At 40.9% G+C, this 13,534-nt stretch overlaps 2 protein-coding genes across 7 annotated transcripts in view; both read right to left on the bottom strand.

Annotated features, from left to right (window-relative positions):
• The window catches only part of cbl (Cbl proto-oncogene, E3 ubiquitin protein ligase), a 73,992-nt gene extending 67,151 nt beyond the window's left edge, over positions 1 to 6,841 (bottom strand). For 2 of the 3 annotated variants that reach the window (XR_013278238.1, XM_077494290.1), the window contains exons 1-2: positions 5,794 to 6,841; positions 572 to 819 (exon numbers count right to left, since the gene is read on the bottom strand). Coding sequence is in view for 2 of the 3 variants with exons in the window: in XM_077494290.1 (XP_077350416.1) it covers positions 572 to 819; positions 5,794 to 5,940 (395 nt within the window). In the remaining variant the exon portion in view is untranslated. Of the gene's footprint in view, positions 1 to 571; positions 820 to 5,505; positions 5,640 to 5,793 lie in introns of those variants that run through there. The other variant, XM_077494291.1, reaches the window with a different exon arrangement.
• A 2,703-nt stretch (positions 6,842 to 9,544) lies between these two features.
• Positions 9,545 to 13,534, bottom strand: part of grik4 (glutamate receptor, ionotropic, kainate 4) — a 301,922-nt gene continuing 297,932 nt past the window's right edge. For 3 of the 4 annotated variants that reach the window (XM_077541047.1, XM_077541046.1, XM_077541048.1), the window contains one exon: positions 9,545 to 13,433. In XM_077541047.1, the coding sequence (XP_077397173.1) occupies positions 13,044 to 13,433 (390 nt within the window). In that variant the 3' untranslated portion in view covers positions 9,545 to 13,043. The remainder of the gene's footprint in view (positions 13,434 to 13,534) is intronic. The other variant, XM_077541049.1, reaches the window with a different exon arrangement.

The raw sequence follows: 13,534 nt of genomic DNA, 5'->3' as shown, positions 1-13,534 counted from the left end.
GCTTTGGCAGAACAAAGCATACACAAAACCGAGCAGAAGCAGCAGCTGCAAAAACGCACCCAACACAACAAAAGGAAACTAGTGACAAAAGCAAGACAATGAGGGACTTGAGTGCTACACCTCTGAGAATTTCCTAATTAATACTGCAATGACTGAGCTGATTCTAACTCTTTAGTGGCCTTTTGTGAGAATTGGGCTCATTCTGTACTAATTGCACTTACACACGTCAGTGCACATAACAGCACACACAACAGCACACCAGACGCCTTACACTAAGAGGAGTGTGTGACATTTGCATATATTGTAGATGGCAGCGATAGGGAAGCACAAAGAGTGACAGCATCTGTAAAAAGAGACAATTCTGACCACAGATGCTGACATCCTCCAACCACAACAACACTCAACGCTCATCTTGATGCATCCTGAAAGCACCCTGAGGGCTAGGAGTAACTGTTCTTTGCGTGCCAGCTTCATCAGAATTATTCATGACAACTGTTATGTCACAAAGCCTTCACGCCTCCGATTCGGAAAAGTTCTTGGGAATCACAGGGGCTCGACAACACCCACTCACCTGGGTTGCGAGTTCTCCTCATACATGCGCTCCTTGCCCTCCTTGAACAAACTGATGGTCTGCTTGGTCTTCTTGGTCAGGTTCTCCATGAAAACTCGAAAGTACTCGTTCTCACCCAGGGTTTCCATTTTGCCCTCGTAGCGTGACAAAATGGTGCGCAGGTGCTGGTACGTGTCTGGCAACAGGTCCAGGATGTAAGGGGGGCTGTTCTTCAGGGCCAGTTTGGGGTTTTGGCACAGGCGCACCACCTGCAAAGTTGGAGATAATGTGGCAGTGAGGTGCATTATGACAAAAAAAAAAGAAAAAAAGAAAAGAGGAACAGAAAACAATCAAACAATCGGCGAATGTTCATGCTTCATATTGCTCTTAGCTTAGTTTATTTATATCCAGTAGAGGATGTTATATAATATAGGTTGTTTTCATTCATACCAAGAACACTTTCAGTATGTGCATGGAAGCATCCTGTGTGCGACAAAATAGAGGACATGAAGAATGGAACATTCTAATTGAATACAAATGGCCCATAATAATAGCTTGGAGCTCTCCAATTGAAACGTTTCATTTTAAAATAATTACATCCTTGAACTGTATCATGTCCCATGTATTGAGAATCGTATCGTATGGTCTTTCGTGGAGCAATGCACGCCCCTACCAGATAGCATGGTGAATATCAATGAGTGCATCCCTTATTGCTAACGCAATTTATCACTGTTGCACACAGCTTCCTCTCATGACCAAACAAAAAGTCTCAGTAAGAGGCCAATGGAGAAGAAGAAGAAAAAAAAACAAACAGCTTTAAGGCATGGCATATTTTCCGAGCTCTGCCATTTATTATCAGCTGCACGCCGTCTTTTGAGTATACAGAAACTTCAACTATTTGGAACGGATTCCCAATCAGGGTTTCATCATCTTTCACTTCTGTAGCCTTCCAAACAATCATTTCACACTACACAAATGAATACAGTAATTGGTAAACTGCAAGATAATCTTTCATGATGTGCCTCGTCTACAGACGTTAATCAATTACCATCCTGACTAATGTGCAACCTTTTGTCTAGCCACCCTAACTGTACTTCTGCAATCCGAGTCACTGTTGAGTTGACCATCAAAAATAAAGTCTACAAAGCAGACAAAGCACATCTGGACAGATTTCTATGACGCAACTACTGTAGATTATTTCATCTAGTCATCTAAGTTGTGTGAGAACAAATTGCTGACCATGGAAAAGAAGTCACATTCGGAAGTGTGTCACATTTACCATTATCATAACATGGCTCAAAAAACAAACAAAAAAACTTTAGAAATGATATTCCAGCGCGAATGGACTCATAGCTCTTTTTTTCGTTGTTGTAAAAACTGTTCTAATTAACCATCCATGAAATTGTGGGATCACTACAGAGCGACATAATCAATTCACACAAATTCTGATGTCTATGGATAAATGATTAATTGCATCTTAAATAAATTGATGCAAAATGGGAGTGTCTGAACAGTCTTTTAAAAAACTTGGCAAAATCCATGTCCAAGGTTCTAAAGTTTGTAGTTTGGATTTGAAATACTGTAGTTTTTCTGACACAAACCTCATACATCCTGACCGACGCTAGAGAAAGATGAGTGACACCCACGCAGTCCTCAGCTATGGCCACCTTTTCCGGGCAGAATTATTCTATTCAATACTACACTTGGATTGGCATCAGGACAGGAGCAATTTGGCCATTAGAGAAATATTGTCAAATTCCAATCCGTAGTTGTCACGATGCCATGAAGCAGCAACAGAGCCCTGAATGGATTTCACTACTTGGCAACAATCAGCAGAGATTGCAAGAAATTCAGGCCCAACTCACTCAGAACAAAAATCAAACAGGGCAGGCAATACATGATGATGCTCTTAGCAGCTCTAACTCATATTGCTATATCAAAATTACAGCAACATCTGATGTAGATCTATAACTTTGTAAAAACAAAAAAAAAAAAACAATACCATATATTGTAACTATGAAATTCACATTTTAAAAGGACTATTTGAATTTCAAAGTATCCTTAATAAAGGGACTCCATTGAATACACATTCCTATCGAGGACAAGGCTGATTTTTATTAAAGACCACTCAAATCTAATTTTCTCATCATGTGTTAGACACTCGCAGTCACAGCTCAATCACTGCTTTTCAAATGATTATAGGCAGAAGTCACATTACATTCAAAGGAACATTCCCAAAGAGCATTTGAGGACAATTGTGTATTTCTGCTGAAAATTCAGACACGTCCCCAAAAAGTCCCTGCTCAGGGGTTAGTTTAAGTACTTTCAAAGAATTCATGAAATCTTAGAGCCGGGGGGACATAACTCCCGCTACGAGAGAGACAGAGGACTTTTTTTTTTTTTTTTTTTTCATGGAGATCATTCAATTGGAGCTGAAAATGGCGCTCCAATGTGAGAATGGCTTCACAGTTTGGACCTCAACATGGGTTCTGTTCCAGTTGATGCTAGGGTAATATAAGTTTGTAATTGATGATACTAAAAATGTTATACAACATATCATTATTTTCAGTGGATGAGATGTGTTTATCATTTTAGTACGGCTGGATGATGCATTTGTAATGGAATAAGGCTTCAGCTAGGTAACTCTGCCTCATATCCACTGCTGAGCTTTAAAATGTTTGCACGAAATGAATGTTTAGTCTGTTGATCTTGTCTTCAGTAAACAAGAAAAACAAAGGGACAATTTGCCATTCCAATACTTTTGGAGGGGGCAATATTTTTATATTCTGTACAGACGTTTTAAAATCAATGTAAATTATAAAGTCATTGATGATGATTGCATTTTTTTGTACAGCTCCCTCCCCTCCCCAGGAATGACACTCACTCACTGAATGTTGGCAGTCTGCGAAAATGTACTTGTTTGAACCGATGCGTGGCAAAAAAAAGTTGGGACCACTGCTCATGAGTACATTCTACCCGTTTGTAAGACCTGATAAAACTATAGGCACGCAATTGCCACATGTATCAAGTACAAAGCACTACCAGGACTTAACATGTAAAGATAAACAGATATTATAAATAACAACACAATGCCAAACAAACAACTATAGCAAACTTCAGAGGTGTCTATTAGTATTTCAAATTTCCTTAACCATATTTCTGAAGAAACAAGTTTTTAAGAGCTATTGCATTCCACTGGGTCAAGTTCAAGACTGCTAGACTACCTGTAGACATTAGAACCATGCTGCACTTTTCAATGCCCACAGTTGTAAACAGGCAACAACATGCTTCCATGTTTCTGCAGCGTTCACACCATTCCTGGAAAACATACCAACTGTCAGCAAAAAGTGAAGAGTGAAAAATAAAGATATACTTTTGCCGACACATTTCCAAACCAAGGATATGGACAAACATGGTACCCAAGTAACTGTTCAGTTCTAACCCGCCTAACACTGATCAATCTGCTCAATAAAGTCGTACAATTTAATCACCTTGACGTTAAAAGGTGCCCTATGAATTTGGTTGAACATTTTGTCCCAAGAAGATTGAAGACATTCAACCATCTTAATATTTCACAGAATCAGAGAACAAGATTTCTGATGAGTCTTGGGTAATTCATGTGTTTAATATTTATCACCTTATATGCCTCAAAACATGGAAAAAAGGCAAGGCAGACAATTGTTCTGAACGTACTGTGCTGTTCCACTTATGTCATTTTGGGGCAAAGGTTTTCCACTCTAAGTTAATGACTGAGCTCAATTCCAAGGATGGCAATGTGATCTTAATTTGCATGCAAGTCAGAACGCATGCGGATGCAGTAATTAAGTCATAATTGCAATAAATATTTCTATGGAAAAACACTGTCATATAAACAAATCCATCAAATCAAAAACCAAGTAAGAAAAGAAACACACTACCAGGACCTATCTTTCCATGACAGTTTTTCGCATTTTATTTCTACAATTTCTATAAAATACAATTTCGACTCTTGTGCTTTATGAAAACATACATTAATAATTAAATACTCTAAAAAATTAAAGTTTGAGCAACATCATTAATATATTGTGTAGCTACTTCTAGTGTGCATGCCTTGGCCACAAGTGAAACTGTATAATACACAAAGGAGACGATTACAACTGCTTTGTAAGATGCAGTGATATTATTCTGTTAATTTTTGCAGAGGATAAAGAATAGATGCATGTGAGTATTGTTATATCGTCTTTGTACAAGTGTTATTGGACCATTTTCCCAAATAGCCATTGCTTCAAAGGTTTCAGCAACATAGATACTATTTGTTAACGCATCTATATTGGTTTACATTGTGTGTTAGCATCAAGCTATCTGACTTTTCAAAGGCAGTTATGGAGGTTGATATATTACTATCACAATTTGAAGGAAATACCTTCCAGGTCTCAGTTTTGAATAAACTTACCAGTAATTAACCCAAACAAAATTAAACATGAACTTGTCTGTTGTCTTATCTTAAAAGGTTCGGGTAACCAAAGCGAATGAGCATAACGCAAATGATTATGATGAGGTTTCTCTTAATAAAAAGAGGTCTCACTACTCTGGTACAAAGAGGAAGAGACACAAAAGAGCGTCTTGTCCCCCTATTCACGCTAATATTTGCAATTTGAACCTCACAGGAAACTGGAGGTCAAAATGCATGATTCCCCTTCAAGAAATGAGTCTACCGTGAAATTACACAGTAGGCCCAGTTAAAAGAACATTTTTGTTTTTATGCTTTGTTCAGAACTTCAGAGTTTTCAGGAGAATCTCAACAAAACTGCCAATTACAGAACGTATTACATTTCTCAAAAAGTACATGCAAACTCGTGTAATGACTTCCTATTAATTGCAATTGCAACTAATTTTGGTATGTAAATGTTGCAGCAAAAAGAAATGAAGCGTTAGTAATATATGGTGTCAAAATATAAGACTATGAATAAACAAACCCTTCAGATGAAATTTTCAAGCTACAACGCTGACGTTGTTGGGTTCGAAGGCATCTTAAAGCTAGTCTTTTAAGAGTGCAAATAGTAACGAGGCACGGAACGTCATTTCAACCCAAATTAGCCAACTCGCTAAAACGAGCTAACCATGTCGGCGTCCAGCTGATTAGCTTAACGTTAGCATCGCTAGCAGCACGCCAAGATTATTAGCTAGCTTATAGTTAGTTAACTCTCGTTAGCTTAGCAAGCGCACCGAGCACCCGCTCTTCATGAAAGTCGCTCTTGACCAACCTTATCCATCAGTTTCCAGCACTTCTCCACCATCTTTTTGTCCACGGCCCCCGGCTGGTGGTGCGAATGGAGGTGGTGGTGGTGTGGCTGGAAGGCATCCTTCATCATTCCGATAAGCCCCCCGCCTTTCTTCAGGTTGCCTGCCATGTTCGGGGTCGGCAACGGCTGGGGTCTCGTTGCCAGAGCCGCAGACAGGTGAGGCGCGGCAGGCGTCGGGGAGGGGGGAGAGTTGGTAATCCGGCCGGTACCCCCCTTGGCGGGGACAGCGCCCGAGTGGCAAATCCGGCGATTTCCTCTAACCCGACGGGTTAGAGGAAGGGAGTGGGGGGTGGCTATCGGGTAAAGGCTTCCATCAGTAAACCGATCAGTTTGTGGAATAAAAGCCCATTTGTGACGAACACAACCCCCCAGAGCCGAGTGTAAAGCGCGCTATGCTGCGGCTAGCTGCGGTGCTCCGCGCCTCGGCGTGCGGGCACACGCGCAGCTTGAGCCCGGCGAGAAGGAGCAGCAGATCGGCTTCGGAGGACAATGGCACCACTTCTCCGGTTCGACTCAAAGCGTGTCCTCGCTCCTATCCTCCCGACGAACTCCCAGTGTGTAGTCAGCGGCAGTTTATGCTCCCTTTAACTGCTGCTCGAAGGGGAAGTGGGGCGTCTTGGTGACAGCCCCGTGCGGCGAGGCTGGCGGAGACCGCTCGCCGACTGCTCCGGAGAGGAAGTAGCTCAGTGGAGTGCTTGACGCTCAGAGAGACACACGCGCGGGAAGGAGGGTGACTAAACGGTGGAAATTCAACATCGCCCAGTATCGTTTCTTTGCTGATTCCCCTTCCCTGTGACGTGTGTTTCCTTTCCTGTTCGTCTCTTTCCGTTCGTTCGCCTCCCTCAAAATCCCAAACTCCACGCCTTCGCGGTGCGCGCTCACGCTGCGCAAATGTGATCAGGAGCGCGCCTGCCTGCACACCGCATTCATAAAAAAAGTGTTTGTTTTTGTTTGTATTTTTTTGTTTATTTTTTTTATGTGTGTACGTCCTGGTGGCTCCTGACAACCGGGACGCTTTTGACGCCCCCAAACTAAAGTGTGAGTGTGTGTGAGTCACCAAAATGACAATGGGTGGGTCGTCATGCTGCCATGCCAGACCCTGATTGGTCACCAAGGACGTCAATCAACTGTCAATTATGCGACACGTGTCACTATGGCAACCTGGGCAGGGTGTTGAATATCCTGCAGTTAAACTCTGGCAAAACATGCAAAAGATCCTCCCCTTCCAAAAAATGACTTTAGGCAGTTCTATTTTTTCAAAACAATACATTGCTGCTTTGAATTAATAACTTGATTGAATTTTTATTTTATTATTATTATTATTAATTCAATCTATGGTGTGATAACCTTATTTATTTATTGATTGATTGAATTTTAATTTTTCATTTTATTATTAATTCAATCTCTGGTGTAATAACCTTATTTATTGATTGATTGAATTATTTTCTATTTTATTATCTGTTCTCATTGCTGCTGGACATGTAAATTTCCCAGAGGGAGCCATCCCAAAGGGATCAATAAAGTCAAGTCTAAGTCTAAGTCTAAGTCTTAAAACACTCCTTCAATGGTGTCTTTTTTGAGATACGAGCTGCCACTTTTTTTTCTTTTCTTTTTTGTCTTGAGATTAAGGCTGGGGAAACGTCAAGTAAGGGCATCCATCCAGACATTTCTATTATTATTTACATCAGATGTGTTATGCCACCAGGCGAGTGACACATCCTCATGACCGTGTCAGTATATTAGCACCCTCTATTGGCAGATAGTTGATACTGCAGTCAAGCAATGAAATGAGTCTGTTATATTATCTGTCTGTATCAGTGGCATGCATATCATTGAAGGAGGGCCGCTCCTCCTTCTACCCCCTCCCTCCCGCGTACATAATTAAACATGTTTATTTACTCTAATTTTCTCTTCGTAAGGAACACTAGTGTCAATGTGACCTATGTTGTTTGTCTAGACTCTATACTGTATGTGCCCTGCGATTGGCTGGCATTCTCCATGCAGCCATATACTGTATAAGGGGCAATCACTAATCTTTGAGCAGACTTTTAGCTTCACCAGTCCAAGATGAGACAATATTTTGACATACGAGTAATGTATATTTATTGTAATTTGATTAATTAAAGTCTATTATGGTACACATGGTGCACACACCACCATCCTAGACTAGGTTCGTGTTAATTGCTATGAAGTTGTCTAAAGTCCTTTACTGTCCGCATTGTGTGGAGTGCATTCACTCCAGTGTGTGCATGTGTGATGACATAAGCCTCGGAGAAAAGTTCAGTAAGATCCAGTCCGACAGGAAGAGCCCTAGGAGACACATCAGCGCCACGGCGCAGAAGCAGAGACCAGAGACAACAAGGTCATGTGCACATGGTGTGGTATGTATGTGGTATATGGATACAGCCATCGCCAATTATTAGTCTTGTTGTTTATATACTCCTAACGGCATCTGCATTTTGGGGAAAAAAAATCACATGACCAATAATAGATCCATTTAAAAGTATCTCTATTCAATTCATAATGAGAAGTAAGGGTGAGTAATGTTACCTAACCTGCTGTATGTCCAATCGTGTGTCAGGATGGAAAGAAGACAACATTAAGGACATTTAACATGTATTTTTGGGTTCTTACAAATTGTTCTTAGGCGTGAAAGACTCCACCTCAATCTTGTACCCTATACTGAAGACAAGCACTATAGCACTATTGAACATTTTCAGCTTTCAGTCACACATAATGGGAAACGCAGGCTACATATTTTATGAATGCAAGCAGGGATACATTGATGGGTGTTTGGAATAAAAATAAATAAGGAATTCAGTTGTAATGTTGCTGAATATCCACTAGAGTTCGCCAAGTTATTGTTTCTGGAAGGACTCAATTAAAAAGTTGCATTAAATCTTCTGCCTTCGCAAAGATACAAATGCACAGATTTTATTTTAATTGGTCAAATCGGCGTTAATTTAATGATATACTTATTGTTGTAGCGAGTGTAGTGTTTCAGTTCATATATAAGCACGCACACTGAATCAGACATCAACGAGGTTTTTTTTTTTCCTCCATTAAATTACAAGCTGAATAGAATAGCCACTGATTGGATCTGCTGCTGCTTTGTTCAATATGTGACTAGACTACTCGCTGTAGATTGCTTGCAGCTGGCTGAATGTCCAAAATGTGATTTCCTATGGAGTCAAGTGCAGGTGGGCGTAGCCCAATTTAAACACAAACGTAGTAATACGAAGTAGTAGGTATTTTCCACATTGGCGTTTTCCTGGCTTAGGTTTCCTGTCTTGAAAAGTGTCACTGTCCAAACCTATTTTAAAACTCAAGTTAAATTGGTACCTTGCCTTTTTTTTTTTTTTTACTGGATTAGTCATTTTCAACTAGTCATTAAAACAAAATGTTTTTTGAAGGCTAAGTGAAAGGTCAAGTCTTCAATGCAGTGTTGTAAATTTTCATGTATTTTAATGAGTGCTTGATAATGGTTTTCGAAGTGGAGGAGAAATGTGCTTAATCTCTTAAGGACCTTTGGAAACAGGTGAAGCATGAGGACCATGACATAATCTTTTGACATGCATCTCTCTCAAACAAGCAAAAGTCTAATGATTAGTCCTGTGTGGTATGTTAGCTTTTGAGAGACACAGGTGGACGTTATCTTACATGTGTAGTCCCCCCGCCAACCCTCCAACACAAATCCACATCCACACAAGTGTGCAAACATTTGAAGTTTATGAATAAGGGTCTTCTGGTCAACATGCCTGTTGGACTAAGACAGTATGCGAGGACAGCAGGTGCACCATTGGGGCGTCCCATCTGGCTGAAAAATTAGCATTTTGAGTCGAAGCTGTTTAGCATGGCACCTTTAAACAGCACAAAAGGGCAAATATATCAGCATAAAAAGCGCAAAAAGTGACAGGACACATTTAGAATGGAATTAAGACGCCAATGAAAGAGAGGCTGCTAAAAATGTCTGTCCAGAGAAGGTCAAAGAGGTTTTAATTCACTCAGCAGATTCTCTTGTCATCAAGCTAATTGGCAATCACTGATTTAGTACCTGGGATAGCCATTTGGGGGCCTGAGGCATACCCAATTATGGGGCCCTCCCTATACACCGTATTAATAACGGCGCTGCATCAAACTGACAAGTGTCTAATATTTTGTCCGTCTGCATCCATACACGTCATCAATTCTCCTTCAATTACTTTGAAGAATGTGAATTACTGCATGACTGGGACAGGCAGAGGCACCTTGAAGCTGCTGTTATTGTCATGAAGGAGAGTGATGGAGTGAAGGTGATGGGCGCATTTAAAAAGATGGTCACATCAGAGAGATAAGCACGGCGCGATTTCAGCAGATGGATGAGTGCTTTCAAAAAGACGGAGGGGTTCCAAACAACGTTGCTCTCTTGTGTGGACTGTGGCCCTGAAATGCAAAACATAACAACAAAGAACTAAGCACAAGAGGGGGGAAAACCCCCCACAAAAATTAAACACAACAGCAGAAAAAAAAGAAAACTGAAGAAAAGTATTATCAACAGAAAATTAATATACAATATATAAAACAGTTTTGCTGTTTTTTTTATTTGCTGTTTTTTTTTCTTTTTTTTATTTACATATTTTTTTATTTTTTTATATTATTATTTTTTGTATTTATTATTTATTAAGATTAGTTTCTAAATGTGTTGATGGAAAATAGTTCTGGGATAACTTTTTTTTTTTAAGTAACAATTGTATTTCCTCAAAGCTCTCTTGACACCATGCCCCAATTAGCTAACCAAGTGTGTTGTGTGCTTGAATGAACACCATACCTCAAATTGACAATTCTTCCACACCTGAGGGAAAATAACTGTGTAATTACCTGTGATATGAGTTCGACCACACCATGCATTGCAGATGTCTTAGCACGACACACGGTACCTGCAAAGCTGAAGTTTAGGGTAGAATTTACTGATGTATGCACCTGCTAAACAAAACACAGCAATTAAAAATTAACCAATGCAGGGAAACGATGACAAAGTTGTTGAGCACTTTGACAGGAAGAGGATGCACTGTAGTGTCCAGAAAAATGACTTTTAAAAAGGGCCCGCAGTACAATATAGTAAAATGTTTTATATTGGATTGTAAAGTGGTGCCTTGAAATACAACTTTAATTTGTATCATCTCAAATTATCTTTCCCAATAGAAATGAATGGTGATGCCGTTAATATGTTCCAGCCTGCCAAAACACCTTCCAAAAATTGTAATGTTTTTTTTTTTTAATGAGGAATATAAACAAGACTCTATAATATTGTACTTCATAATAACATAGGTAGCAATGATGTCAATAACTAAACATCTTGTGCATCATGAATAATTCATTACAGCTCCTGGTGTTTGCGATTTTTGCTCCCAGTGGGGCAGTATAATACTGGTATGAAGATACAAACGAAGACTTTCGCAACTCCAGCGCTGTTATTGACTCAGTAAACTAGCAATAGTAGTCATTTTTTGCAGAGGATAAAGAATATGTGCATGAGTATTAAATCTACGTGTTTGAAAGCATTATATAAATAACCTTGACTTGACTTGATGCACCACCTGTGTTTAAATATCAGCTGTAAAGGGCTATAACACATAGATACTGATGCTTGTGTGTTAGCATTAAGCTAGCAGACAGCCATTGCTGAGGCAGAGTTATGTGTGTGTGTGTGTGTGTGTGTGTGTGTGTGTGTTTTATTATTATTATTATTATTATTTAAAGGGCTCATCTTGCAAACGCCACATGACCAAACCCAGATAACAAGTGAGCTGTTGTTGACAGTCTTTAGCTGAGTTTTTGCGCAGTGATGTCATTTTCAGTCAACGGGAGTGGTAAAATGGCCGCCCACTGAGATAGATTTTGCTGCTTAATTCATGTTCCACAAATTACAGTGCTCTTAGACATTTTTGCCGCTGTATCTTGATAAACTTGTAAGTCTGGTCACTCGTATCTCAAGGCACCACTGCATATAATTTCTCTAATTGGAAAATATTTATTATGTCAATTTTAATGTTTTATTTAAAAAAAAAAAGCATTCCCACTAATAAGTCTCCCACTAATATCCACCATAACCCTATTAGATGCCATTAGTTTTTTTTTTTCCAGTTGAATACATAAACAATTCAGACCATTTGTTTAAAAAATGTAGTAAATTGTAAAATGTAATACAGTAATGTGATTGGTCAGCTTTCAGACTTTGAGTGAAGCCATGTTTCACTGAAACAAGAAATCAGAGTGAGCTCGTCAAATGATGTCCTGCTTCCGACACAGTCCCAAATTTCTTCAGACTAATATATTCTAAGTTTGTGTTTTCCAAAAATGAATGCATGAAAATGTCAGAGCGAGTTGGCTGATGCGAACTGAAAGGGTCCTCGGGCTTTGCGTAACCTATCACATTCAATTGAAGATGAAGGGCCTTGACATTTAAAAGAACACATGTCAACTGCTGATATAAATATATAAAAACGTTCTCCCTTTACTGCGGACCGATTTATTTGTTTATGCAGCTGCTCTTTAGTCATATGAATGTTTGTTGGCCTCAAGTCATTCATGAATATTTTCCCTGTGCGTGTTTACATTGAGATGAGAGGTCACAGAGAGGCGAAGAAAAGTCATCGTAAATATGACGCGGCGTCAAAGATGTCAGACGAGATGCAAAGGCACAGCAATGGAAAATTGGAAGGATTTAAATGAAGAAACATTTAAATGACTCATTAACTCATGTTTTAAGCCAAAAGGTCAAAAAGAGTTCAGGTAGTTATTTTTTTGACTTGTGTCAGCATCTCGCAACTTGTCAGATTAAAAAAGGGAACTTGTTTAATGTTTAATACCCCCCAGAGAACAATATAACAACAATATTCAGTACTGGTAATCCAACAGAAGACAGGAATAATTTAAAAAGGCGAGGAGAAAAAGAAACAGCACACTGATAAATGACTTGAAAATACTGCATAGTACAAATGGCCCGTGGCTGTTTGTCCTTTGTGTGTCCTGTTCGGAGCAGTACCGAGGGCCGACATGAGACAGACTCATCAGTTTTTCCATGAGCAAGAAAAAGACAAATCCGCCCCAGGAGATTCCCCCCCCCCAAAAAAAAAAAAAAAAAAGATGAGTCAGTACCTTGGTCCCGCGTGGGGCGATCCGGCGACAAAGCAGCGTCTGACCCGGGAAGGCGAACATCTGCAGGGTGCGTGTTATTCAGGTTCGCTGCTATTTGTCGTCTTGTCCCACTCTATGCTCTCCTCGCTGGGCGTGGGGGACGGCGGGGCCCCGGCCGCCCCCCCGGGTCGCACCCTGAGCCCCTGGAAGCGTCTGCACTCGGGACAAATGCGGATGTGGCTGCAGCCTCGGGCCACCAGCGCGGCCTCCTGGGCCAGTCTGTGGGAGAGCGGCTCGGGCAGCCCCGTGCCGGCGCACAGCTTGCCGTTGGCGAGGTTCATGGCGGCCGCCCGCGCCCGGCGGTCCTCCTGGGGCGGGGGTCGCGGCCGCGTGAGCGACGGCGTCCGGCGGCGCCTCACCTGCAGGCTGTCGTGACACAGGACGATGCCCTGCAGCTCGCGCAGCATCTCCTCGCACACCGACTGCTGGAACGCACATGGAAAGAGGGAGATAGCGAGGGTGGTGGGGGGGGGGGCGTAGGGGAGAGGGAGGCAGAGAGGCCGCACTGATCACACAGAGGTTAGAT

The sequence above is a fragment of the Festucalex cinctus genome, chromosome 13 (genome assembly GCF_051991245.1).
Source record: "Festucalex cinctus isolate MCC-2025b chromosome 13, RoL_Fcin_1.0, whole genome shotgun sequence".
Taxonomy (NCBI): domain Eukaryota; kingdom Metazoa; phylum Chordata; class Actinopteri; order Syngnathiformes; family Syngnathidae; genus Festucalex; species Festucalex cinctus.
The sequence above is the reverse complement of the archived record's forward strand: the minus strand, read 5'-3'. Positions and strand labels throughout refer to the sequence as shown.